The sequence below is a fragment of the Nilaparvata lugens genome, chromosome 1 (genome assembly GCF_014356525.2).
Source record: "Nilaparvata lugens isolate BPH chromosome 1, ASM1435652v1, whole genome shotgun sequence".
Taxonomy (NCBI): domain Eukaryota; kingdom Metazoa; phylum Arthropoda; class Insecta; order Hemiptera; family Delphacidae; genus Nilaparvata; species Nilaparvata lugens.
Genome location: NC_052504.1, coordinates 26402255 through 26430111, shown reverse-complemented (window position 1 = coordinate 26430111; position 27857 = coordinate 26402255). Strand labels below are relative to the sequence as shown.

Here is a 27857-nt window from a genome sequence, read left to right as displayed (position 1 = left end):
ATTGTCGGGTGGAACAGCGTGCGTTATGGCTCGTTTCTCCGTCAGCTATAAATAGGGGTGAGTTTTATTAGAACGATAAAACAGGGGTTAGAGCGATGAAAGAGGGAGGAATTTTTATTCGGGCGTCGGGCAGAGGACTATCGACCTAAATAATTTCGGCGATACGGTTTACGCCGGCCCGAAACGAGCGGATAACTTGGCGTGTGACGTGTTGGCAACATTCAAACGAAAATCACCCTTAAATCAACTGGAGATTAAGGGCGGAAATCTCCTGTCGTCGAAGATCTGCGCGTCTCAATTCCGCCTTGTTGACATTTCCAATTTTCAACTCTCGAGTTGTGGTTGGAGAGGGGGGATGAAATTATGTTACACCCCGGCCAGAACATATCTTGAGGGAGTTTTGTAATCTTTGCGACTCGGCTTTTGTGCCAGTGATTTTACCCCGGTAAAGATGATATTGTAAAAACCTTTCTCTTTGAACAAAAGGGATTTTCACCTCCCTCTATCTGTGGCTGGCTACGCTACCCTCTCCTCAAGCCACCCCTCCCCACCACTTGGCCGATACCACCCCACACGAAATAGATACGGTGGCGGCAGCGGCACTACACTTGCCATCGCTGGGGTAGTCGACATCGGAAGGGGGCGAGCTTCAGTCAAATTTCGACCACCGTCTCTTCGACTCTTGCTCGCCTGTCATCGGCATCGCATCGCACCCCATTGCATCGCGCCACTACCAACTACCAACTATCATACGAAATCGGCCGCGTATCACAAATTGTGTGCTCAGTGTTCCAAGTTATTGTGATCAACTCATTTTTCCAACAGCAACATGTGCTGAGGAACTGTCATTATTGGACATTCTCACAATCTCACGTATCCGTAAGTAACAACTAAGTAAACATTTCATAGCATGGTTGGCATAATTTTTACCTTGAGTATAATCCTTGCTATCATTTCGCCTTGCAGTAATCCATTTGGGGCGACTAGTAGAAAATTTGTAGAAATATTTCGACAATATATGAATATACTTTATTCTTTTATATCAGTGTTTAATTATTCATTGTTCAAAATTACATTCCAATTCCTTATCAGTTCTAATTGAAATTTCGATCCTAAATTCATAATTCCAAACTCCGATCCATAAAGATTTTTTTCTTTTTTATCAAAACTTGATAGTTGGGCTCATTAGAGAATTAGTCTCTTATTACTCAGATTCCTTTTCGCAAGATTGGAATAGGTACATCACCTGTGAATGTCATTCCCTTTTAATCTCCCTTACTTTCTGCTATTCTCTGTTGGAGTGATTTTACTTCAGTACTTTCCAATTATAGATGGCTCAGAATACAAATAACAATAAAACGTATTGACGGTAACTGTAGTAAATCTGAAAGTTCATACACTATCATGACTGTTATTGATACAATCTATTTGAACGCTTGATTTCTTTTAATTTTTCAAGAGAATTCTCTCAAAAATTTGACATTACATTGGTTTTCTACTCCTTGTAAGTTACTAATACCATATAAATTATATTATTTCTTGTGAAAGGCTGTTGAAAATGATTAATATTTGATTACAGTGACTCGTAAATTGCCATCAATCGTTATAAACATACTCTTCAATGCTAATTTTCTTCTCGATTAAATATAGGCGTAGAACTTGAGAAGCAGATGTAAATTGAAAATGCTCAGTAATTAAACCACCTTATATTATATTCAGTAGGTATCCTAAGTAGTGGAATCCATGAGAGCCTCTTGATTTTCTACATTCCCTTAGACTAATCATGTAACATTTTATTCCTTATACGAGAAAAAGCTATAGAAATCATGATGCATTTTCTTTCTATTCTGGAACTTTCCCTCTATCTGTCCGCATAAAATATCGGATATCGGAAGCCTATTAGAACCTTATTGATAAAACAGTGTTTCTGAGTCATTAAATAAATGTAATATCAAAATTCTATTTCAATAGAAATATTTCTATCTAACATCTTCATTGATTTACCCCTTGGAGATATTTTCTTGATTGGATACGGTTGAAAAAGACAAATAAGATTGATCAACATGAGGAAATATTGGATTCTTTTTGGTTTTTCTCGTTCTTTGTTATGCGGTCATTAAATTTTCAACTCGTTTTTCTTTTCATAAAATTTAAAAAACTGCGATCGTATAATCTAGTTGAAACGTATAGTATGTCGTTTGAAGTTTCTCATAAAGACCCACAAAATCATCATCCATCAGAAATATCAGCTCCGCATTTCATCTATTTGATTGGTCGTTGCAGGCAATTTGAGCCGCATTAAGCAAATTTTTAAAGTTGAGGCCTGACAGTTTTATCGGCCGGTCCGATAACTAATTCATTTAAAACACTCCTTGAAAAAACCTTTTTTATTACACTCAGAACATTTGAAAATACATATCACGACAACTCCATTTCCGCAATTCAAGTAGCCCAAAAAGTCGTACCTTGTAGTCATACTGTTCTATAGAACTGACTTGTGACAAAATAACATCAATATTATCGTTCTCTATAATAATGATATAATCCACATTCAAAAGCTACAATGTCATATAAACAACTTAAAAAATATTCCCCTAATTCGCATTTCATTTTCTGTTACAGGTGAGAACTCCAGAACAACTATTACGTGAAAATACAATTCAAGTAGCAGCGTCTTATTTCAAAGCAGTTATCAAGAATAATTGTTAAAGTTCACTGTTCATAATTATTTTCGACTTGGATAATACTTGAAATCTGTGTAACAGACGATACTAACCATCGACCATGGAATATAAATGAAGTTGAGAGGAAGGAATGTTGTAACAGTGCAGTAACGAATTGGCGAAGCAAAGGTTATAAAATTTACACTGTAGTTGCATTGCTTTCGGGATAACATAACATACAACATGAAACATAGCTCTCAACAAAACTTACGTATATAGACTAACTCACAAAATTGTTATCATAAATAGTTGGACAAAATCTGTCATCACTTTTTGGTAGTGGAAGAGAAAAGCTTGAAAGAAGTTGTAATCAGAAATGCAGGGAACGAACAATTTGAGGTGAGAAGGTGAGGTCGCCGTGTCGAATATGAGTTGTTCGCCGAATATAGACGTTGTGAGCAGTCCGGAGAGGGACAAGGACTCGTCAAGCCCCCCTCCCCCCGTTGCAGTGCCCGGAGGGGGCGCAGCTCCCCGCAAGGAGACGACCAAGCCGCAGAACGGCTCCTACACGTCTTTCTCCATCTCGAGCATCCTGAGCAGTGGCGGCAAGCAGAACGCTCAGACGCAGCACAACCCGACCGCGCCACTCGACGTCTCCCATCTGGCCGCGGCGGCTGCCCTCAATCCCTGCTCCACAGACTCCGCCATGCTTTCCAGGTGAGCCGCTTCTTCATTTTAACGGTTTCTTCATTTCAAAGCTCAACAATACCTCTAGGAATAGAGCCTATCAACAATACCTCTAGCAATAAATGAAGCCGCTTCTTCACGCTAACTCTTTCTTCATTTCAAAGTTCAACAATACGTCTAGCAATGCTCTAATGCTAATCTATGCACTCATTCGATCAATCTGTTTCCTGCTATCTATGCTATGCTTTTCCGAATCAAGGTCCAATTCCTAAGCGACGACTGTACTAGTCTAGCCGCGCAACGGCTGTGTGTTTTAACGGCTGTAGTCTATATTGATTAGTCTATATTGATTGTAGTCTATATTGATAGTAGTTATATGTCGACTTAGTTGATACCGCACGATTACAGTCGTTGCTTTGAAATTGAACTTTTAGATGATAAGTAGTATTCTATAATCTCGTAAGTCTTTACATTGTTGTCGGCTTTTGACTGATTATATTATGCTATTAATGTGTCAGATGAATGAACAATTTCAATAGGTACCGGTAGGTCTGTTAGGCTACTGTCATCAAAGCATTGCAGAAAATATTCCATTCAAAGTTTATTATTATTTGAGTAGTCTCTATAAATGGAAATCGATTTTGAACAATTTCGATCAAATGCAATTCAATATGGCGGCCAAAATGGCAAAAATGTTGTCAAAAACAGGGTTTTTCGCGATTTTCTCGAAAACAGCTTCAACGATTCTAATCAAATTCATACCTATTATAGTCGTCGATAAGCTCTATCAACTGCCACAAGTCGCATATCTGTGAAAATTTCAGGAGCTCCGCCCCATCTATGCAAAGTTTGATTTTAGATTCCCAATCATCAGGCTTTAGATACAATTTAAACAAAAACATTCAAGTGGAAGAGATTGAGGATGAAAATCTCTACAATTGATGTTCAGTAACATTTCCACCTGAAATAGAAAATAAGCTTGAAATTCGATAAAATGTGATTATTCAATTGCAAAGTGTTGGCAACTGTTGATTCTATTAAATCATTTACTATAAAGAGATAGCAGACCTCGTATGTCTCCAGCGTTATTGTCCTGTCAAAAGCTGGCTCAGATCTTTGTTTATAAGTAGACTTGAGATTCGCTTGAACACTAGCGTCAGGTGATCAATTTTCATAATGGCAAGGAAAGTTGTGTGAGTGCGCCACACAAGATTCTTCTATTTTATTTCTACTGACTCACAAAATTTTAATTCTAAATAAAGCCGCGGTACAAACGACGTCCAAACTTGAGTCGTAGAACTCGAAATGCTGTATATTCAGAATATGCACGGGAAAATAAGCAGCAAGGAGATATACCATTCAATTTCCCAGCAAGCTGCATTCAACTATATCTAAAAATACAAACTGCTGCACAACTAACTAACTAACTAAGCACATAGGAAGTCCATATTGAGATATACAAGTAAATACTGATTGTTGGATAATTTTCAGATTAACATATTCAGATTAAGCTAAGGCTAAGCATACCTGAGGAGGCGCGGCTTAGTGGTACAAAGTGTTGATCTAATAGAGATTGACTCATCACAACGTTCCATGCCATGCCCGATTCAGTGTGTGTGAGTGCTTCCATTAAAACCAATAAGCCAGAAGCACCTGGATGCAAAATGCCGCATCGCGCCACTTCAGTTGTGCATCCAGCTAAGGTTTGTCATGAGATGCATGGCGGTACGAAGTTCGCCGGGCCAGCTTGTATACAATATATTCAATTTATCAGGACGAAATGTTTCTCGATATCAATATACTGGTTTATGTATCGAATGCATTAGAATAACTATTGAGCTCCTGAATCCTGTTAACGTTGAAGACTACATTATTGAATTGGTTCTACCATAGAAATCTTCGGGGTGAATTTTTAGATTCTGCAGTATGATTCGACCCAGAATGACATTTTTGACATACAAACAATATTCTGATTTTACTGGTAAATAATTTAAGTTTTTGTGTGACTTTGATCGCTGAAGATTGTTCATGCTATCGATTACGATAGGTTGTAGTAGCTTTTTGAGAGTTAAATACTAGATATGGATAGCCACTACAATATTCTATATTGTAGGTTAGCTCATAAATTAATACAATCGGAGCGAACTGTTTTTATCAATTTGGTGGAGAAGTGATCGGTGAATGCAACATTTCAATAGTCAAGCAATTGATAATGTTGGGAGTAGAACTAAATTACAATTATTGAAACCTTCTTGAAAGGTTATTCAAAAACGTCACGGAATATTTTGTTCTCTAAAATACACTAGGACCAGGACTAGGACTATGTGGTTAGCCTATTAACCCATGTAATTTGGCCACTAATAATAGCGAATTCATTCGCTTTAAATAATAATTGAATTATTTATAGTAGCACTTAATAATAATAGCTTTTAGTAATAATCTCAGGTACAATTTCATTCTGTAAAGTGTCATACTCTGTAACTTAGAACCTGTATATTTATAAAAGGCACTGAAAATTTCTCAGAGTGTTATCGAGCTGGTAGCATGCTTCATTGTAAAATATTAAGCGTTGTCGATTTTAATGTACTCTCAGAGTATCCTGTTGATTCTTTACGTGAAATATTAATCATTGCGTTTGGTATTATCAATCTTCCGCCCGACCACTCTTATCAAAATTTTGAAAAGTTTGTAGTCACTACAGTATATTTTGCCAACACTAGACACATATTAATACTCTGCTAGTAATCATGCTTTTCTTCATTAATGTTCATACCTGATTCATAGTTGAAAAAGTTGAAAACTTGATCCAAAACACGTAATGGTGGCAAGCGATTCCACATGATGTACGAATAATTTTTTCAAGAAACTAGACTTGAATCCCTCTCCAAAATAGGTATAGTAGGTAGTGGAGAATTCAAAGGAAAGTTACCTGGAAACGGATCATTCTGTTCATTTGAAGATTGAGTAGTTCTAAGTATCTAGAATTGCAGTTTTATTGAGGAAAATCACTTGCAATGTACGATGGATTCCATACTCATGTTAATAATCATTTTTGACGACAGCACAGTCTAATGTTTTGAATAATATTAGTTGAAAACTATTTATCACGTATGGAAAATGAATGTGTTGAGAATTTAGAAAGGGTGAAAAATGTTCAAAATGGATTTAAAAAGCCAAAAGCGCTATACACGTGACTATTAATTTTTAATATCTATTATTAAAAATGAGGCTGCAGTTGTCGTAAAAAAAGTTCAAAAGAGATTTGATCCAATATTTAACATAAATATTTTACAGTGTCGTGAAGGAAAAAGATCAAAAAATATTGGATACAATATTTATAATTCTTCAAAAAAATCGATTGTCAAGATTATCATTATGATAAAGAAGTCAAATATCATAGGCTACAATTTGGAATTTGTTCAATTGTTTTTAAATTATAGTGGAATATAAACATGTTTCTCCTATAGAGCCTATAGGCCTAGTGATTTCTTAGTTTACCTTATTTTAATAGAATACCAGATATCGCATTTACTGCCAGCAGTTCTCAATCTGAACTATGTTTTTTTACGTTCAACAGGGTTGTAATATCCCTATTTGTGGGTCTATTAAGTTTTCGAGAGTAGAATCATCATCATTCGAACTTAATAAGCCGAGGTTCCGTAAAGTTATTAAAGAAGAGTGTTTAATGTCAGCTCAAACTTTTGACTCAACCGTCAGCTGACTTCCCGGTGGTCCCGTTATTTTCTCCATTTCAACTGCGAAGCAGTAACAATATTCAGCGGCACAATAACAATATTCATCTTGTTGGATTGATGATGCCTGTTATTGAACAAGCCTGTCAGCTATGAGAAGCAAGTTTCGTTAACAAAATGTATGCAGTCGTGGAACAACTCAGATAATCTGACGGTTTATCTGACATATTCTGTTTGAACAAGCTCGTTTATAGCCATCAGCAATACTCTTCAGCTGAATGCTTTTGGCGGCTGGTTGCGGGTTGCGGTGAATCCAGTTCATAAATATTCAGTGGAACGTTCACTCCATACAGCATACAGTGAACACCACTAATATTCATCCAGCTCTCGCTCGGCTCAACAGTGAGTGTAGATAGCTTGGGGAATGCTCCTGTCATTTCAAGCAGCAACCAAACAGTAATTGAGCTATCATCTCAACTATGAATGTCTTCTACGAGACTGCTTGTTCCGTATTTGATCGTTAGAAAAAGCTAATGTTCTTTGTCGATGAATACCCAGTGGCATCAATTCTTGAGCGAGATCTCATGATTTGATGATACATAGATCAGTCTCCATCTTTATTCATTTATCTATTTATTTAAAGACGGATACAATTCAGGTGTAAACAACAGGCATTCGCCCAAAACTGCTTTCAATCTTAACTTAAAATAAACAGTCTAGTTGTTATGTGAGTTCATGATTTGATTAACAATTTATATAATTTACTATTTATTCATCCAATAGAATGGATGAAATCATTTGAAACCTCCAATATTCATTGAACTTCAATTACTTGTGGAGAGTCATTGTATGGTGAATTCCACAGAAGTTTTCAAAACACATCAAAAATGTCGATTGAATATTGAATTCCTTAAACTTAATTTATCGACTTTTTGATACTACAATCACAGCGAACAATTTGCTGATAATGCCAGAGTGATTTTTCCATTAAAGATTCCTTTTAATCGTCGACGATCAAGACTTTTCAATTTTGATATGGTGTTTCATGAATATTTGAAAAGAGTAATCAAATAGCGCTCTTGAGGAGAGTCAAATTCCATTGATATTCTATCTCCTTTTGTCTCAAGCACTTTGTTCGAGAGTGCAATTAGTATGAATAATTAAAAAAGGATTATGACGCGCTTTGTGATTCCACTCTGCTAAGAATAAAAAGCCGAGGCCGGTGTATTAGAGTGAGGGAGAGGATAGAAAATCTTCATTCTTGGTGTATTCTCCGTCTATGTTTTAAATTTCCAGGAACAGATTCCTTCTATTGTTCAAATAAAATCCAAAGAGAACAAAATATTGGGGGAAACTGGCTGGATGATTAATTTCATCTATATTTAAACAGCGCAGACGAGAAGAGTTCTTTTCCAGTTGATTTTACCTCTCCTTCCTAGCCGTAGTTGACTGTTGAGCTCTCCTCGATTAATTCAAGCAGGAGTTGCAAGTTTGAGGAGTTACTAAATTATGCATTCACAATATGCGAAGCATTTAAGTTAAGTCTTCTGGTCTGAATATTACATTAGCGGAGGCACTTCGACGTTTATTTATTCATAAATGTTCACGCACCACTTTTCTCCTTCCCATCACACCAGCTCAAATCCCCGCCATGACTGGCTAAACAGCTTCAAAACCCTTCAACTCATCACCCCTCACTTTGATTGATTTTACATTCAATATGGCCGAGAAGCTCAAAATTGAATTTAACCAGAGACAAGATATTTACTTTCGCTAGATGACACTTTCGCATTCTTTTCTCTATGGTTCAACTAAAATCAATGACGATTCCATTCATCACTCTACAACCTGCTTGGGCGGGTGATCACCAGCAAACTTTCGTGTTTCGGATACTTACACAGTGTATTGAAACTTTTCATACCACTCCATAAACACAATCTTATGGAAAAAAACATTTTTTAACAATCATTTTATTGATGTCAAACTGATCGATATAATTGTAAATGAAAGTCGTAACGATATAACGAATACTACTCAGCAAGCCTCATCTGAAGGAGTATCAAACCCTATGCTTGTACCGTACTGAGAACAAAATCTTTCCGGTTTTGTATAGTAATAAAATATTTCAGCATTCATGGACCACCTTAAGTGTATTATCTGATAGGAATCCTTTTCAAGATAGGAATATTTTTTTCAAACTTTTAAATTTATTTGCAATAAAAATTATTGGAATTATATGAATTCTAATTAATAGAATAAATATTCTCAATTACAATATTGCACTACCGGCAAAGAAGAATTATTTCAAGAATAATTATTTTTTATCAAATTGATCTGTTCATGGCTTGATTGGTGATGAATACTTGGGGTATTCAGGAGAATAATGTAATTATGATTGGTATGGCCAAGAGCTAATCACCAAACTTTGGGGTGAAATTCTATGCGATTACTGAATTACAAATGAAACAGGAAGATTATTCATATTTAAGAGGACAAACTCAATACAGATGATTCGTGCAATCTGGTTAACTTTTCAGATAGATTCCAATCTTACTTTTTCCATCTGTTTTGAATAACGAATTTTATTTCAAAAATCAAAATCTTTTATCAGATCTGTCTTAAAAACTTAAATAAGCATAGTTTGTTTATTGATATATCTCCATCTCCAATACTATCGACACACTATCGATGCGATTGGCATTATTCGGTAGGAGTAGATTGAGTAAACAGAATAAGCCTATGGGATCCTCATGATCAACGAGAAGTTACCAGGATAGTTGGCGAAGCTAAGGGAATAAAACAATGCCATAACAACGTTGAAGGGGAACATAAGATCTTCTCCACCCACTGCTCGTTAGCTCACCAAAGCTTCTCAGTAGCTCGTATATATGGAGTGAGGGTTGAGCTCTCTCCGTCTTGGTTCCTTTCCTTGTGTTTAGTCTTCTTAGAGCTCTTCCTGATTAAACTTCAAGCAATCAACACTTCTATCTTCCTCGCACAAAACTTCAACCAGTTAAGTGCTGTGCTCCTCCTTCACTTCATCTTTCTCTAGACTTTGCCGATCCCCTCATCCGTTCTACCTATTGAAGCGTATTAAATTTTCAACAACACTTAAGGGCACCAGATTAGCTCTTCGATCTTGTTGTAACTTTAGCAGCCAACCCAGTGAGACATAATGGTGCTCCTCAATCGATACCACCCACTTGTACCCATACACACAGTTGGCTCTTCCAACTTCTCCTCACTGTTGATGCCAAATCTACTCCACCGCTTTCAAAACTCACTCAGTTCTAAACGATGTTTAGAGAATTGGAGTTAAACTGAGAGAGTGATGTGTCTACACCTAATCGGCGATTGTGTTTAATATTACTAGGCCTATGTATGAGCTACAGTGATTTCCTGAGAGCTTAATTGGAGAGGAGTGGGATTATGTCAACACATAGAGGAAATACTCCAATCTACAATTGGAAAATGAATTTAAATAAGATAATTTTGTCTCCAATACTCTCAATCGATGGATCTGATGATTATTTCAACATTTCTTTTAATAATTTCTACTTATCAACCTCAGTCTCAGTGAATAGCATCTTGTTTTTCCTTGTATATTTGTAACATAGAGTATTTTTCCAACCTAGATATCCATTGATTATCCTAATAATCCACATGCTGGCAAGATTTCTCCAAGAGGATACACAGATGTTTGAGAATGAGACACTATAAGACATAATATATACGGTAATATAGAATATATTTTTCTATGCTATATTAATAATAATAATAATAATAATAATAATATCGAGTGAACTGGCTGGCTAAGGTCTGGTGTCAGATTTTTCAGGTAGCAACTGATCAATTTTGGGGCCTCTGACATGATCTAACGACTGCTTTTCAGGCAGCCGGGACCGACAAATCAACGTGTCCATCCGACATTCATTTTCCCTTCCATCATGATATATATTTTCTCATAGATACTGTAGTATGAGTTCAAAGTCTAAACTGCTCAGTTTGAGTATTTTACAGTGAAAGTTGCTCGAACAAGAAGTTAAACCAAGATTATCATTTCAATAAACAGGCTTCTTTCCTTTTTATCCCTCGATGAGTTTCTTCCGAAATGATCATTGTATCTTTTTATCCAGTTATGTGGGTATAGGAGATGATTGCAGTAGCCTTCAAATAAGTCATTTTGCGAATAAATCATTTCTTCATTTACCCATTTTTCAAATGATATTACTTTTCCTCATCGGAAGAAAATTAATAGCTTCATATTTCATGAGATTTCTATAGGAATTACTCGAATTTCAATAATGTGTCTTGCTACAATGGATGGAGTTGTATATCATGTTAATTATACCATTGTATGATATATACCTTGGTCAATTAAAATCTGACATCCCACCGGAAACGAAATAGAACAGTTTTGAGAATTATACCACCAATCACCATTAGCCAATTATAAAGTGACATCCTTCCCGCAATGAAATGACAGTAATAATAATTGATTTCAGATTGTGTATCTGATAAAACTCCACTACATGTCGAATGATTACATGAGCCTTTTGATGTCACAATTGTTTTGGAATCATCCCATGAATTAATATCATTCTATTGACTGCGGAGGAAATACGACTAGCGCAGAACATGCAGAATCCCTACGTGAACGAGAGGCTTCCTTTTCATTGCTCTGTATCCGGTGTTCTGATATGAGTCCTATTCAATTGCAAAGCTTTGATTCCAATGTAATTGAACGGAATCGATTACACGTCACACTCGAGATTGTTCACTATTACTTCAATAAATCCGCACACGGCACACACTGAGTGATGCTTCAATTAGGAGTGCAGTCGGTAAATTGATTTTATCGTCGCTGCAAACAGCAGAACCGTCTGTTGATTGGCGAATCAAATAATATTTTTAAAGACTTCCACACTGAAGAAAAAATCAGAACAGGAAAAAATCAGTCGATATTCCACTGTTTCAGTTTATGATTGCAACAACCATCAAACAATCATGATAATTTGCGTTCTTTCATCTATTATTTCTAATTTTATTTGTTATTTGTAGTCTCCATTAATCAGGTCCCACTGCTTCTCGTCAAGGAGTAAGGTTTTGCCATATCGAGGATGATTGATAAGCAGAAGCCCCTTTATATTAAGGATAAGGACATAAAATCCTCATTTATTCATTACACGGAACTATTCAAGGTAATTTTTATGAGTTTGAACCAGCCAGTTGAGAGCATATAATTTATATGATTAAATTATCTATCTTATCATGGACCATTCAATTTAAGTTTCAGGTGTGTATGAATTGCTTCCCTGTGGGCAACATATCATGGAAATAAATATGAGAATTGTAAAACGAGGATAACTACGAATTTTATTACCAGGAAACTTGGTGCTAGGAGAATTATATTATTTTGGGCTTCAATTATTCCCCAGCCACAAGCGATAAACAAAGAGCAGTGAATTACTTGATGGAATGATATTTGATTACGTGAAGGGAAGGAAGAGGATACAACAATGGCTAGAAGTGAACAGTTAGCAGGAGCTTCGTTAATATAATTGGTTTCAAGTTGTTATGAGTTTATCAAGAGATTAATTTGTTGCTGTCATGCTAGGCCGTCTCAGTCGTTACTCGGTTGTGGTCACGGACGGTTAACAGAGGGTGCCATGTGAGGAGGAATGCCGTGCAAATGAGGAAAGCGATGATGATAGGAGGAGGAGGAGTGAGTAGCAAGAACTCTCGTGACCAACACGTGCGTGAGTGGGTAAAGTGGAAGGGGGAGGATATGGAAGGAAGGGAGAATAGCGTGATGAGGAGCGTCGCCCACATAATTTCAACTGTTTAATTACGGTTTGTTATATGTATTCCATATGTATCAGCTCGCGGAAAGGGAGAGGGAGTATCTCAGAGTATATTACATTAAGCTAATTGGGGTCAGGGAAGAAGGGGAGACTGCTGCTTGTTGAGCAGGGATAAGCTTGGAAACATGCCTCGGGCACATTCGGGCTCCTTTGCTTTGCTCTGAGTAACAGCACTGCAGTCACTACCTACCTCTCCCTGCAAAGCCCTCCGCCATGCTAGCTGTGACTCAACTGCAGTATTTCCCTCCGTTTTTATGTATTTTTTTTGAATTAGTTCAGTTTCACCTCGAAGTGGCAAATGAACACAGGTGCTTACAAGCACCCTCACAATTCTGTTGTTGAATATTACGCATTTTTTTGAAATGAGAGGATGTTTGGGTGGCCGAACATTATGCGCTTCAGAGACTTTTTGCACTTCCCAGAGCTGGGAATATTCCAAATGACTGTTAATAATAATTCTTGTTACAAATCAAATGGAAGTGAATATATTTCTTTCTTCATTAATCCCAATCAGTTGAGGTATGGATTATAGTTAACTGCGGAAGTCAGATTATAAGCCTCTATGAAGCTGATCAAATCAACATGGAAAAGGACATGATCAACCATAGATTCTTTTCTGGTATAGGCCTACTCATCTGAAATCAAGGATTCATATTTGAAATTTATTAATCAATTTATTTCAAACCTAAAAACTGATCGAGAATTAATGGGTGAAAGAGATTATAAAACTACAATCATTATGAAAATGTACAGAGTGTGATTCCACTTGGAAGAAAGTTTATGCCTGGCAGAAGAAGCGAGAGACAAAAGTGGGCCGTATATCGAGCTGAGTGGCGCAGAACGTTTAGAAAGAAAGTTTTATTGGATATATTATTGCCTTGAGAGGTTCATGAAAGGTTATGTGCGGTGAAGTTTGTGTAGCTAGCAGTGCGGTGGGGGGGGGGCATTTCTGAGTGTTGCTCTCATGCGAGTAGTAGACTAGAGCAGAGCTGGAAAGCGAGGCGATGCGATGCACAAGTTTGGCTGCTGTGCCACTGCCTTCTTGAAGATGTGACTTGACGGCGCCACTTTAGTTGAGTGGTGGAACATCGGAAAGCGCTTCCACTTCTCCCTGGTGGTGGCTCGGCCCGCAAACCTCCTTCTTCTTCTATTCCTCATCTCAAGGGTCAACTAACACTCAATCTATCTCTCTCCATCTTCCCCGCTCTTTCACTTCGAAACCGATCCGAAGAGCTTTCCTCTCAAGACTCCGCACAAACCACTAAGTTTCAATGCTCAAACAAGAGAACACGTCTGCGGTCGAAAGCAGTTGAAGCAGCTCAACTGCTTCGCAACCAACGCATTTCTCAACTTCCCCAACAACTATCTACTCCGATTCGCGAGACTTCTAATAGATGATGGATAGTATAGTTTTAAACAGTTTTGAATAGATTGAACAGCTTTCATCGAACTAGATGAATGTCTATTTCTTCACACCCCGATAGTGTCTCAACTCCCAAATATATTTCCTCTGATATTCTGATGTGTCAGAACCATATTAATACTTGGAAGGAAATCAACAGGATAAACCCAGAACTGTTTCTCTCCCTGATTTTGATAGTAAACCGCCCTATCACGAGAGTGATTTAGAATATTCAAATAAGCTTCTGGAAAATCGATTACCAATTAAGAAAGGATTAAGTTTCCCAATTCTTTGATCTTCCAAGTTCCAATAATACTACAATCTAGTTGGAATCATCATATGAAGACAAATAAATTATCGATTTTCTTGGGATGTAGAGTCCAAAATCGAGAAAAGTTCGATGGAAGTGTGTGACAAGAGGAGAAGAATCAAGGTAAGACGTTGAGCCGAAATTGGAAGGACAAGGAAGGTGTGACTGGAAGAGGAGGTGAGGGGTATCAAAATGCTTTTAACGATTTGTAATTGCATGGTAAACGCGTCTAAGCCGATTCACTCGCTAAGTGAAAGGAAGTTATCTCGCAGTTAGGCTTAGGAAACCGCCCTAGTTGAACTAATGCGTGAGCCTATAGGCTCAACTCCACTTTCGCTAACTTCGCCACTTTTGAGCCATTAAACAGCTTATAACCACGTCGTATAAATCGCTTCCACATTTATCATCCACTATATTGTGTTGAGTCAACCTGAGAGACACCTGCAAATTGTATTAAGCTGCTTTCAAAACTAGGAGGTGGAGATGGTTAATGGATCAGTCAACCGCTTTCACAATAAAGCGCAGCATCTAACTTTTCAACCACTTACAAACTTCCTCGAAACTCTGTCGAATTTAAGATATTTTGGAAATAGGTATGGAAGTATATGAAATGTTTCATAATCATATCTTGCACCACCTACGTATTGAAAGTCTGGGACCAGGAATTAAAAGTGATTACATCCGTTCATTTTTCTTCAACTTTGATTATCGACAATTGGCTTCTTATTCAACAGATAAAATTAATTTGCGACCCAAAAATGAAACAATAGAAGAAATGGTTCAATGCAAATAGCTTTGATCTTAATAACAGTAAAACTGAACAACTTGACTTTAGTTTAAAAAGAGGACCTCCAGTGAATAATCCAGCAAGTGTAAAATTTTTAGGGATTCATATGGACTCAAATCTCACATGTGAGCCACATATCAAATATATCAGCTCAAAGCTCAGCAGAGTAATTCATTTGCTCAGAAGTCTATCCGGTGTAGTACCTATGAAATATTTAAGAACGGCCTATTTTTCTTTCATAGTATAATATCTTATGGCCTAATCCTTTGGGGTAATGCTTCTCAGATCAATGATGTTCCACTTATTCAAAAGAAAGCTTAAATAATTATAACTAACTCATCATATCTTGAGCATTGCAGACCATTGTTCATTAATCAAAAAATCCAACTGTGATAAACTTGTATGTATATTATATCCTCATTTATACCCGTAAGAACCTATCCTGTCCGCATTTAAGAAGTGATGTTCATTCAATTAACACTAGGTACAGAAATCGCATTGATATACAGCACCAAAGACTGACAAAATCTCTTAATAGTTTTGAGATCACAGAAAAAACTGTTCAACAAACTTCCTTCCCATTTACATAATGTGTCACAAAAGATATTTAAACAAATACAGTTGGCTAGTATTAAATCCGTTTTATAAATTGACTGAATTTGATGAGTTCCTAGTAAATATATGTTAGTAAATAATTAGTACCTGTCTATAAGTTTTGGTTAGTCTGATTATCTTGTTATCTAAGTTCAACTTCTCTCCATCACTCAACTGTGATACTATAGTAGAAACGTCCAAATGAATTTATTGTTGTTGTTATTCTATTTGTTAAAATTAACCTAACCATCATTACATGAGCATTGTGTATATACTACTGTAGAAGTGTGTGACTTGAACTTATTGTTGTTATGTTATATATTGACGTTGTCTATGCTGTAAAGGCTTTTCGACAATAAAATGTTATTTATCTATTTAAAGAGAAGGAAGTAATCAAGAATCTTATAAAACAATATCTATAGGCCTACTGTATAAGGTGTGTTGTATGTAAGATGTGCTATTCACTGAAAGGGAGAAAAATTCTAATTTGAGTTCAAACATTTCCTGCTTCAATTATTGAAGATACCGGTAACTCATAATTCATCTTGGATATTATTAGCTTTTTCATCTCTTCTCGTACAAAATGATTACACGATTCTCAATATAAATTATTCTAAGCTATTCAATAAATAGCAAAGACTCGAAACTCATAGCTACAAATCTCGAGTTTTTAAGAGACTTCATAAAGAACAGAATTTATATTGGTTTGCACAAGCAATCACTTCGCTCCAATCTGTATTGGAACATATTTCATGGGAAATAGTTTGTATAGGCTACATTTAATGAAATAACAAGCTGATATTCCACCATTCACTTGGAGTGGCCAACAGTATTGTGATGTAAATTGAGTGCGGTGTAGTGCTTCTGGAGGGATTGAGTTATGGTGAGGAGTAAGAGATTTTTAGAGAGGCGTTCGACAAGGGTAGTATGGGCGAGTAGAGTAGATCTATTATGATTGCTAGTTACCGGGCCCTTGAGGCGAACTGAAGAAGGCTCAGTGGCCTGAGCTACAAGCAGCCAGCCCATAACAGGATGAATGGTCTCGTGTTTATGCGCCTTTGCAGAGAGAGTGAGTGAGAAAGTGTGAGAGAGTGGGGAAAAGAGACCGAGAAGGCAAACAAACGCCACTTGAACTAGAAGGACGCTCACCGTTCGAAACCACTTTGCATGGCGTGTTAAAACATCACCCAAAAAACGACTCCCCTGTTACCCGTACTTCACAACATTCGATAACTGCTCTTCAGTGTAACGGAAAACATTCTGCATGAATCGATGCGGTTCCAACGAGAATGGAAGGCCCGTGTAGTTCCCATTCTCCAACAATGATCGCAGGTACCTTCCTTCGTATTGGAAAATTTCACCATTATCTTTTCTGGGAAAATTATTGCTTTAATACAACGAGTATTTGATCTTCTTAGTGAAAGTACTGTATAGTGAGTCGAGGGAGTCGCATGAGTCGAGGGAATTCATGAAAATTAATCTCCATAAATCATTTAAATTATAATTAAAATTACAATTTCAATTATAATTCTCTAGTCGTGTAAGCAAGTAAGGTAATACGATCAAATTATAGAAAAAAAATAAAAACTTTACTTCAAAACTAATTTTGTTAAACACCGAAAATAAAACAAACGTGAATCGTTTGTTTACGTGAATCAAAGTAACACTAAATGAATCAATAGACCAACTAATTATTTTTACTTTTGCTGTTCAGTAATTGGACATCGAAGATAGCTTAGCACTGTCTATAAAAGCTCACTGTAAACACATTATTCAATGTTATTCATGTGTATTCTGAAATGGGAAAGTATTATTCGATGAAAAATAGAAATTGACTTCGCAAAAAGTTGCACAGTAGCAGACTGATTATAATAATGGGATAATGGGAATAAAAGTATAAAACTGTGAAAAAATTGCGTGATCAAGCTTCATTTTCACGTAATTGTAAAAACCGATAAGGCATTAGCAATGATAAAATTCTGGTGAATGATGAAATTATGTGTGATATCAACGAGGCATGTAAAACTGGGACTGCATCGATAAAACAGGAAAACTTATTTTTAAATGAGACGCGGCGGGGAATGGCGACTTTTTTTCACCATTCTTTACTGCTTTATAAAAATAAAACTCCGATTAGGATGGTTATTGGAACTGAAAAGAGTCTAAGCGGCTGAAAAGCTATCGAAGCTAATACTGTAATTGAAGGGTAAAGTGTCGATCCTATAGAGAAGAGAAAGCTTCAAATTACTTGGAATCTCTTCCATCCAAGCGTAATTGCAAGAGCTAATCACGTCAAAAATCTGTTAAAACCGTCGACAAATCCCCAGTGGGCCCCGGCATAACCGTGCAAAACTCTCTGAATAGTAGCAAGCCACTCATTGTTAGTTGTAGAGTTCCATCGGGATCGCAACAATCTTTTGAATTGAAATGGCTATCAGTAGGGAAGATATTACTTACAAAGACACTATTTGGATGGAGTGTTTGTTCTGTTGGTTCTTCTGATTATTAATTTGAATTTGTTTTTCAGATTGGGATTGATGTCGCACTTCAATGCGCTGGCTGCGGCGGCCAGTGGCAGGTCACCATTCCTGGCCGTGTACCCTCCGGCTGTCGAAAAGCCGTGGTACGCAGCCTGGTCGAGGCTGCATCCTCCACGTACCTCCAGTCCTACTGGTAAGCAGCCTACACAACAATTCACCACACTAAGCAAATTCCAAGCTTTGTAATGTAACTCAATAACAATGATTCCATGTGTGTAAATCATAAAATAATATAGAGACCGTATCACGCCCTCTCATAAATCAAATACAGTTTTCATATTTTATATTCGTTATACTGTATACCATATCTTTCAAGTAGATATAGTTTCACTAGGATTCAAACTTTACATCGATATTATTTGATATCAATAATTCAATTGAAATGTCAATACTGAGGCCTGTTTATTCCTGACGAAACTATGGTGTAAGAAGCTGATTTCAAATCTTTGTCAAACTATTTAATAATTCTATATAATTGTAAACAATAGTCAACATTTTATAACAAGGCTGAAGCAATTTGTAGTCAAGTCAAGATCTAGAAAATGCAATAAACATTTGAGCAGACAGCTCATAATCATGTTCAGTGAAATTCTTCATTGACTATTCTTTTATTTTTTCCCTAATTCCATTAATTTTTTGCGATTGATTACTTCCTTATTGGTTTATCACACATCTATACAGTCATATCAAATACATTTGACAAATAGGGGTTTCATGAGAAAATTTTATATTTTTTGATAATATTCCCATAGAAGCTCTAGAGTCAATATAAAAAGATAATACAAAAAGATCGACCCCTGATAACTCGGATTACAGTGGAAACGAGGTTATGCATGACAGGATAAGAGCCCCTACAGTTGACACCTCGAGGGCAATTTATGATTACACAGCGATCAAGTCGTCAATCGATAGCGGATTTGCTGAATAGAGGAATTCAACGACGAAAACAAGAACGCAGAGGCTAGGCTTACGTACAGTCAGATGTATGGCCTCTTTCTGAACAGAGGAGTTGAATGACATTAAATTCATCGGGTATCACTTAATTTGGTGATCTGACTAAGGAGAAACGTACAACGGTTATAGCTAGATGTGCTTTTTACACAATTGGCTTACGTGATAGGCGCAACTGTAAGACGATAAGGGGGTGCACTCTGCATCGACGGGGCTTCTGTGTGGATGTCCGAGTCTCCAAACAACGCACTCATCCGCTTAGCGAACAACAACAGTAATTTCACTCGACTTAGAAAGCAAATTTCAATTGTTTTTCTACTTGCTGCTTTTCACTTGAACTTCCAATAATATGATTATGTGAACACTTGTTCCTTGACTGAACTAAACTTTGGTCTTGGATTATGCGAATCTATTAGTAGATATTATATCACATGTAGAGCATCAGGATATTTGATTTAGTTAATTTTAATGCTGAAAAAATTCCGATGAAAAAATTGAAACCTCAATAACGAGGATTAACTTGGACTGGAGCCGGTTCGATTAATAGAAATTTAGGGTTAACCGGGGAATTGGGAAAATCATACAAGAATTGAACCTAATCAGGTACTAAAACAAATCACTAAGACAAACGTAATTACAACAATCAATGAACGTACTGAAATACAAGAATTGAACGTAATCAGGTACTAAAACAAATCACTAAGACAAACGTAATTACAACAATCAATGAACGTACTGAAATACAAGAATTGAACGTAATCAGGTACTAAAACAAATCACTAAGACAAACGTAATTACAACAATCAATGAACGTACTGAAATACAAGAATTGAACGTAATCAGGTACTAAAACAAATCACTAAGACAAACGTAATTACAACAATCAATGAACGTACTGAAATACAAGAATTGAACGTAATCAGGTACTAAAACAAATCACTAAGACAAACGTAATTACAACAATCAATGAACGTACTGAAATACAAGAATGAACGTAATCAGGTACTAAAACAAATCACTAAGACAAACGTAATTACAACAATCAATGAACGTACTGAAATACAAGAATTGAACGTAATCAGGTACTAAAACAAATCACTAAGACAAACGTAATTACAACAATCAATGAACGTACTGAAACGTAGTGAACGTACTGGATTACTGGAACAAATGTGAGCTCTCTTTACTCTGAACAGAAGGTAATTCACAATAACATGAAGATAATTTTTACACTTTATAATAGTTATATTTTTATCAAAATTGAACTAGAAATGTATTTTGTGGTTTCAACCACAGTTAATTGTTGGAAAATAATCGAAATTTATCCAAAATTCCATCCGGATTCCTAATAAGCTGGGTTTGGCTAAACGAGATTGTACCTTATCTCATATTGCCTTCTCAGATTTCCCCCTATTTTAAAAGATCCCCCTAAAATCTACATATTCCCGGAATTTGAGAAAAAATTTAAGAACCCCGACTATATTATGATGAAGTTTAAGTTGAAATGATACTTATATTCAATAAAAACTAGTGTAGTCATTATGATTTAAGTTTTAGTTGTATTTGTGTATCCATCTTAGCCACTAATGTTAGCGTAATCATGTGTTCAAATTCCCATAAGCGCACGGATTTTAAAGCAATTCAGAAAGCTTAATACTCTTGATATTACCATAGAGAAATAATAGCATAATTGTTTACGCTATTGCTTCTCTATTATATTACTTTATAGGCTCTAGGTAGGTGAACTTGGGTACGAGGAATCAAGTTATTATCATGTGAATGTGGATCTGATTTTGTTTCAAATTTCAACTGCCTGAGTCTGATCACCCACCCCAAAGGAAAATCTCAGAACGATCAATAATGTTGTCATTACATCAATAACAATAATGTTATCAAAATGATAATATCAGTTTGGTATCCCCACGGAGTAATAAACAACGGGTTTTTCTATTTTCTGTGGTACTACTAGTCTAAACAAATGCATATCTTCAGCTTGTGACAGTTATTGATTTGTTTTTTTTTGTTTTTTCAACACAATGAATCATAATATTTCTATCACACCCAATTTTGTTAAGTTTGATGAAGGAATTGAAAGAAGAGGTACTTAGTTGAAGCCCCGATAAGTCGGAAGCCATTAGTGGCTGTTTTGGCAGTCACTCTACGGCAGGCCACCCGAGAAGCCCCTTTTACAAGTTGCACTCGCTCACAGAAATCATTCTTACAACAACTTTAATAATTCTGAACCGCTTTCTACAAACGTGGGCAGTCGAAGCTAACAAAATAATCCTATTAGCTCACCACTTTCAACTATTCTCTGCTTGGAACAATTCAACTTCAGCTATCAATAGCCTAGAAGCCAAGTGAGCCTAGTTTATACTAGCAGTTGAAAGTTTCTGTGTTCGTTAACTTATACTCGTACGTATAGCCAACCCACTCAGCCTTTACAATTGGATAAGTTTGATTATTGATCGCTCTCGTATATTAAATACAACTGTTCTCCCATAAACTTGTGTAATTATAACAATTTAAATTGATATTTTCACTCGTAAATGACTTCAATGATAATTATCATTCCAGCAGGTGGACTAACTGGTTACTTACGACAAGAGAATTTAGCTTATGAGATCTTCATCTTCATGATGCTTGTTCGTGTAAAACCATACGCGCTAGAAGGAAGCAGCCACATTAAACTTTTCGTCTTTATAGACGGCACCAAAATGTTGTGCCCAAAAGTTTTATGCACTTTCACAACGATCAACGGTACAGAAACGTTTTTGATGATCATCATGGAATCAGACTCGGAACTATTAGGCAGCCTACAATCTAATTTCTGTTATTTTTAGTAATTCTGACATCACATATTCCAAATAATTTATTTATTTATTTGATCAGACACAACAATATAAGGAAGAATAATACTCGCACCAGCCCAAAACTCATATTGGATATGTTTTCTCCATTTATTTGGATATACTTTCTCCAATTCTATCAATCACTTTCAAATCAAATAACAAATTCATTCTTCCATTATCACTAACTCCGTTGAACTACTCTATTCTCTTGAAATAATTGTTGGATCTTGCAGAACAATTTGAATGAGCATGCCCACCTATTTTAATGTTCCTAATAATTATTTTCCCTGTAATTTCTCAGTACCCCTGTTATACTGTTTTTCTTAACCATCTTTTTTCAAATTCTATTCCAAAGGAGGACATCAGAGAATCTACATCATTACGATTACATTTGCAACTAAACTCATTAGGATAGAGTTTTCCTCTTCCAATCATTTCAGTGATGAGTGTTTCTTCATAAAAGTTGAAAATAGATGGATGAATAAACTGTCAACAACTCATGTTTTTCTAAATATATTGTCAAAAATATTACAGTCGCTTGATAAACGTATAATGATGATTGTAGGAGGCTCGACGACAACCAACGAAGAGACTAGCCGCCCGAGTACGCCGCACAGCGGAGCGCCAGCGTCTGCCTGCCAAGCGGATGCCGCCTCCGCGACGTCACCTGTTGCCCCCGACCGGCGTCCCGGCCTCGCCTCCAGCCCCGCCTCCAGCACCGGCGACGAGCCTCCCTACCGCGGATCACATTCCATCGGCTCGCTGCTCGCACCCGCATTCATGCACAACGACGCCCTCCTCTCCACCGCTGGTCTCCTCCACGTGCAGAACCAGAAGCATCTCTACTCCTCCCATCGCAGTCACGATGATGACACGGTAAGATGCTAGACGGGTCGACGCCAACCTGTCTCCCCGACAACTAGTCTCCTCGCTATTTTGATCACAGGCGTCAGGAAATCGCCTGGCAAAATATACCTGTATATTTTGCCATAATATAATTCTATGAATTCGGTTATTAGAAGAAAAGCTTGTTGGAGTTGTCACTCCTATTACTGCAAACATAGAATTAAAAAAAAAAAAACTATTTATCTTTCCGAATTCAACTGACTTGGAAATGTTCCTTATTGGATTGGAAAGCAGTTTCAAAATGAGTTTGTATGTCTCGCAAGTGATTCCTGCTTGTAAGCATAGAATATAACATAATATATCATCAAGCAAAACTCTGATCTACTGTTTAGTCTTCAACTTATGGCATTCAAAATTTCAGATTGAAACTTTATACTCTTATATTTTGGTTTTTTCATGTAATGTGAATTGTAGGATTAATTCTACATTGATTTGACACTGTTCACTTTTGAATAAATATTCATTAATTTGTAACTATACTCTTTTGATTAATTATGATTGATCAAAGTTGATCTTGATTTTCCAATATAGTATTTCCTTCTAATATGAATTAATGTAAAGGGTTGTGTGGCAGCGAGTCCTAAGGCACGCCGCAAAGTAGACCCACGCTAATCCACAAAAAGCAACCCACGCCATGGGATGTTTTGTAAACCATTGCTATAGAATTATTCATAATCAATCAGCTGACAAGTGGAATCGTAATGATCATGGGCATACAAGGAAAATCCTTCAAGTCAATAAAAGTAAATTTTTCAGGAAATCAATTTCTAATTTTTAACATCAATCATAACTTCCTTATAGAGATTTTTCACAAAATAGTTTCGTGCGAGGAGCTTGGTTGTCGGGTTCGGTGACTACAATCAAGCTCCTTGCACGCTAGCGTCAACTAGTCACACCGACAGTAAATACCCTACTGGTTCAGAGGGGACTAGTTGTCGGGTCCGTAGACGACAACTGAGCTCCTCGGTCGCTGACGACAACTAGTCTCCCCGTCAGTAAAGCACCTCTTTCAGGAGCTTAGTTGACGCCATCAGTAAATCCCCTGGAATGTGGTTTTAAAAGGAGCTTTACTGTCGGGGAGACTAGTTGTCGGGGAGACTAGTTGGCGCGTTCCCTGCTAGACGATCTCATATTTTCAAGCTTTTTCCTTATTGTTGATAATAGTGTTTTTGACATCCATTAAATGAACAAAAGCCTCTCAATTGAGGTAGTTTACTTATCATCACCCAATAATTTCAGCAGTCAATCATAATCATTGAAACAATACTGAAATACTACCTACTACCTTATATCCGTCGGTCAATTTTAAAAATAAGAATCGAAGAGGAGCTCGGTGCTATAGAGGGTCAGCATGGATGATGGAGGAATACTAGAGATCAATTTGATAAATTTGTCTTCAGGATGACACTCACACAAGTCCCAGGCTCGGTCTCTTAATGATGAAAGAGATGATGTAGATGATAATGATGATGACAATGATGATGATGATGATGATGATGATAATGACGATGATGATAATTATGATAATGACGATGATGATAATGACGACCGATGGATGAGGGATAACGTTTTTTCAAATAGTATTAGGTGGGTCCCGAACGAAAAGTGATATGGGAGCCCCTTGTTGGTGGCCTCAAGAGCAAAAATCGTCGCAACAGGAGAGACATGACACGGTAAGATGCTAGACGATCTCACTATACGGCGCTTATCTAATCTGAGCGATTTGGAACCGTTTTGCCTTTGAAGACAGCCACTCCCACTAATTGCAAAGCTAATTGCTTCAACTAATCGTCCTGATTGCAGAGATAATCAGTTATCTCCATCTCTACGTGTTAAATATAATCTTCTTATTCAAATCTGACTGTATATGATTTGTTATGCAACAATCAATGACAGAAAAACATTTGAAAAAGAAATGAACTGTTACATTGGGTCAATTGAATAAAAACTAGAATTTAGTGACTAGCGATTAGTTATTGGTTCTAGCTAGACAAAGAAGATTATACAGCTGACTCGAATCCTTGAATTTGCTTGAAAATTACTTGGAAATGGCAATCGCTAGATTCTATTTAATTGACCTGATGAGTTTTTATAATAGATTTCTATTTGTATTGTTACAGATAGGAGACGACGAAGTAGTGGAGGAAACTGAGGAAGACTTTGACTCGAAGGACGATGGAAAGAAGGACGACCACATGAACGGCGGTGGATCGAACAACAACAGTAAGCGGAAGAAGAAAACGCGAACTGTGTTCAGCAGGAGCCAAGTGTTCCAGCTGGAGTCGACGTTCGACATGAAGCGCTACCTGTCGAGCTCCGAGCGAGCAGGTCTGGCCGCCAGTCTGCACTTGACCGAGACTCAGGTGAAGATCTGGTTCCAGAACCGAAGAAACAAGTGGAAGAGGCAGCTGGCAGCCGAACTGGAAGCAGCTAATATGGCTCACGCCGCGCAGCGCTTGGTGCGTGTGCCGATTCTGTATCACGAAGGCTCCCCCGCCCACCACCCACCTCCTTCGACAGCGTCCAGCGCGGCGGCCTATCCGTCACTCTACTACCATCACCATCATCATCATCACTCGACGCCCACCTCGGGCGTCGGCACCGCCACCCTACCCCCCAGTCCGGTCGCCACCAGGGCCCCCCTACCTACCATCGTCTGAGATCATTCAGCATGAAGCTGCAGCTAGTTCAACCAAAGATTCGGTTTCACATGAAACAAGCATCGATCTGAACCTCAAGCATGTGGCAGAATATTAACAATTTGGACAATGGACGTGATCACTTCAAGAATCTAGCTGGCACAAGCTTTTTTGTGCTACTTCTGACATGGCTTCATGGTTCAGCTAAGGCTTTATTCAGTGTTGACTTGTCGATGGAGTGTTTCTCATCTGATATTGAACCTTTAAATCGATGAGAAGGAATCGCGTTATCAGTTATTGTTCTCAGGAAAACGGAATCGAGTTTTTTGCTAAAGTGATTGCGTGATGTCTTAGGTATTAACTTTCGTATGGAAATACTAATTTGTGAGTAAAATAAGCGTGAGTGTTAATCAAATGTTAATGAAACAAACCTGATGCTTTGATGCCGTTCCTCTCGATATTCAAGAAACTGTTCGAAGAATACGATTACTATGAAGACATAATATCGTGATAACGATTTGGTTGATTGTTGTACAGTGAATAGACAGTAATTTCTTATAAGTGCACCTTCGCAATGTAGGGTTAAACTTTCGGGGATGATGTGACATAGGACTATTTAAGTAATTTATTATAATTATATCGATCAAAGGAAATCTAATCTGTTCTATTTTCTTCGGTTGAAAGTGTAAATTGGTGATATTATCTCGGAGGAATGGATTCTAGTCAAAGTAAATAAAAAAGATTGTCTGTTCAAAACTTTCCCTGACTTAAAATTGTACACAATATTAATTAAATTCCAATTTGGATAGGATATGCAAATTGGTCAAAACTTACATTTTCAAGGAATCACTGACTTTGGAAGTTTTATTGCGATATAATTGGATTGAAATGGAATTTATCAGTCCACCTTCTGGATGTTTCCCTCATTTAATTCGACTGCTACAAAAGTTCTAATGTTACAGATATTTCATTTTGTTTATAATGTATAACAATATAAAATATAATGTATTATAATGTAGTATGCAGAGCATTACTAGGCTACATGATAACTTCATACATCTCATACTTTACATATTATCAGTTCTCATGCATAATAAAAACTGTGGAAACTAATTATTACAGGTGTTATTTTTATCAATATTATTCCATTTTCATAATCCGTATCCAAGACACAAATAAATAGAGAGGGATGGAATTCTTATATCTCTAAAATGAGGAAGGAGAACGTCTGCTTGCAAAATCTTCAAAATAAAAAATTGTAGCCTAATACAACAAAAATCCATATTTTCATATAAAACGATAAGAAGCTTCTTCCGTTCTTAAATCTTCAATCCAACCCATTGTTATACTCTTGCGATATGAGAGGCAATGTCTTTGAGAATCATTGCTATAAATTTGTGTACAATTGAATTTGATGAGCATTTGTAAAACTCTTGAACTTCAAAAATATAGTTCCAGAATGTACAGGTATTTGTATCATATTTTGTGTAAATGTGTGGATGAATAGTGTTGAAATATCTCCATTGTATGTGAAAGATAGATAAATATGTCTTATATTGATTTAATTTGAATTTGTAAAAGTTACCAAACGTCTTATCATATACACAGTATTATATCTAGTAGCCTGAAGTGTACAGTTCATGTTTATTGTATTTGTCTGTATTCGATAAAAATATGAAGAGTAACAAGGATGCAAAATTTGTTCTTACTGAGATTATTATTCCTGACATCATCTTATCATTAACTTGAATTCAGTTGGAATAGTTGTAGTGAGGATTAAAAACTATTCCATAATTCTATCTTTCAACGTTAACTAACTAATGACATTACTGCATGCGTCAAAAAATGACATTACTGCACAGAAACACCACGGTGAACAGCAAAACGCAATGAGGAAACTCAAAATAGGAAATTGGAATCCTTAAATAGGAAGTGTTATTGTAAGAGCGCTCCTTTTTTCAGATCTTGCT

At 36.8% G+C, this 27857-nt stretch overlaps 1 protein-coding gene across 1 annotated transcript; it reads left to right on the top strand.

Moving 5' to 3' along the window:
* Positions 1 to 27585, top strand: LOC111053212 (homeobox protein HMX3-like). Its single transcript, XM_039423686.1, has 5 exons — positions 1 to 879; positions 2623 to 3380; positions 18527 to 18672; positions 22908 to 23218; positions 25369 to 27585. The coding sequence occupies exons 2-5, from the start codon at positions 3091 to 3093 to the stop codon at positions 25906 to 25908; spliced, it is 1287 nt and encodes a 428-aa protein (XP_039279620.1). The 5' UTR covers positions 1 to 879; positions 2623 to 3090; the 3' UTR covers positions 25909 to 27585.
* Positions 27586 to 27857: the final 272 nt, after the last annotated feature.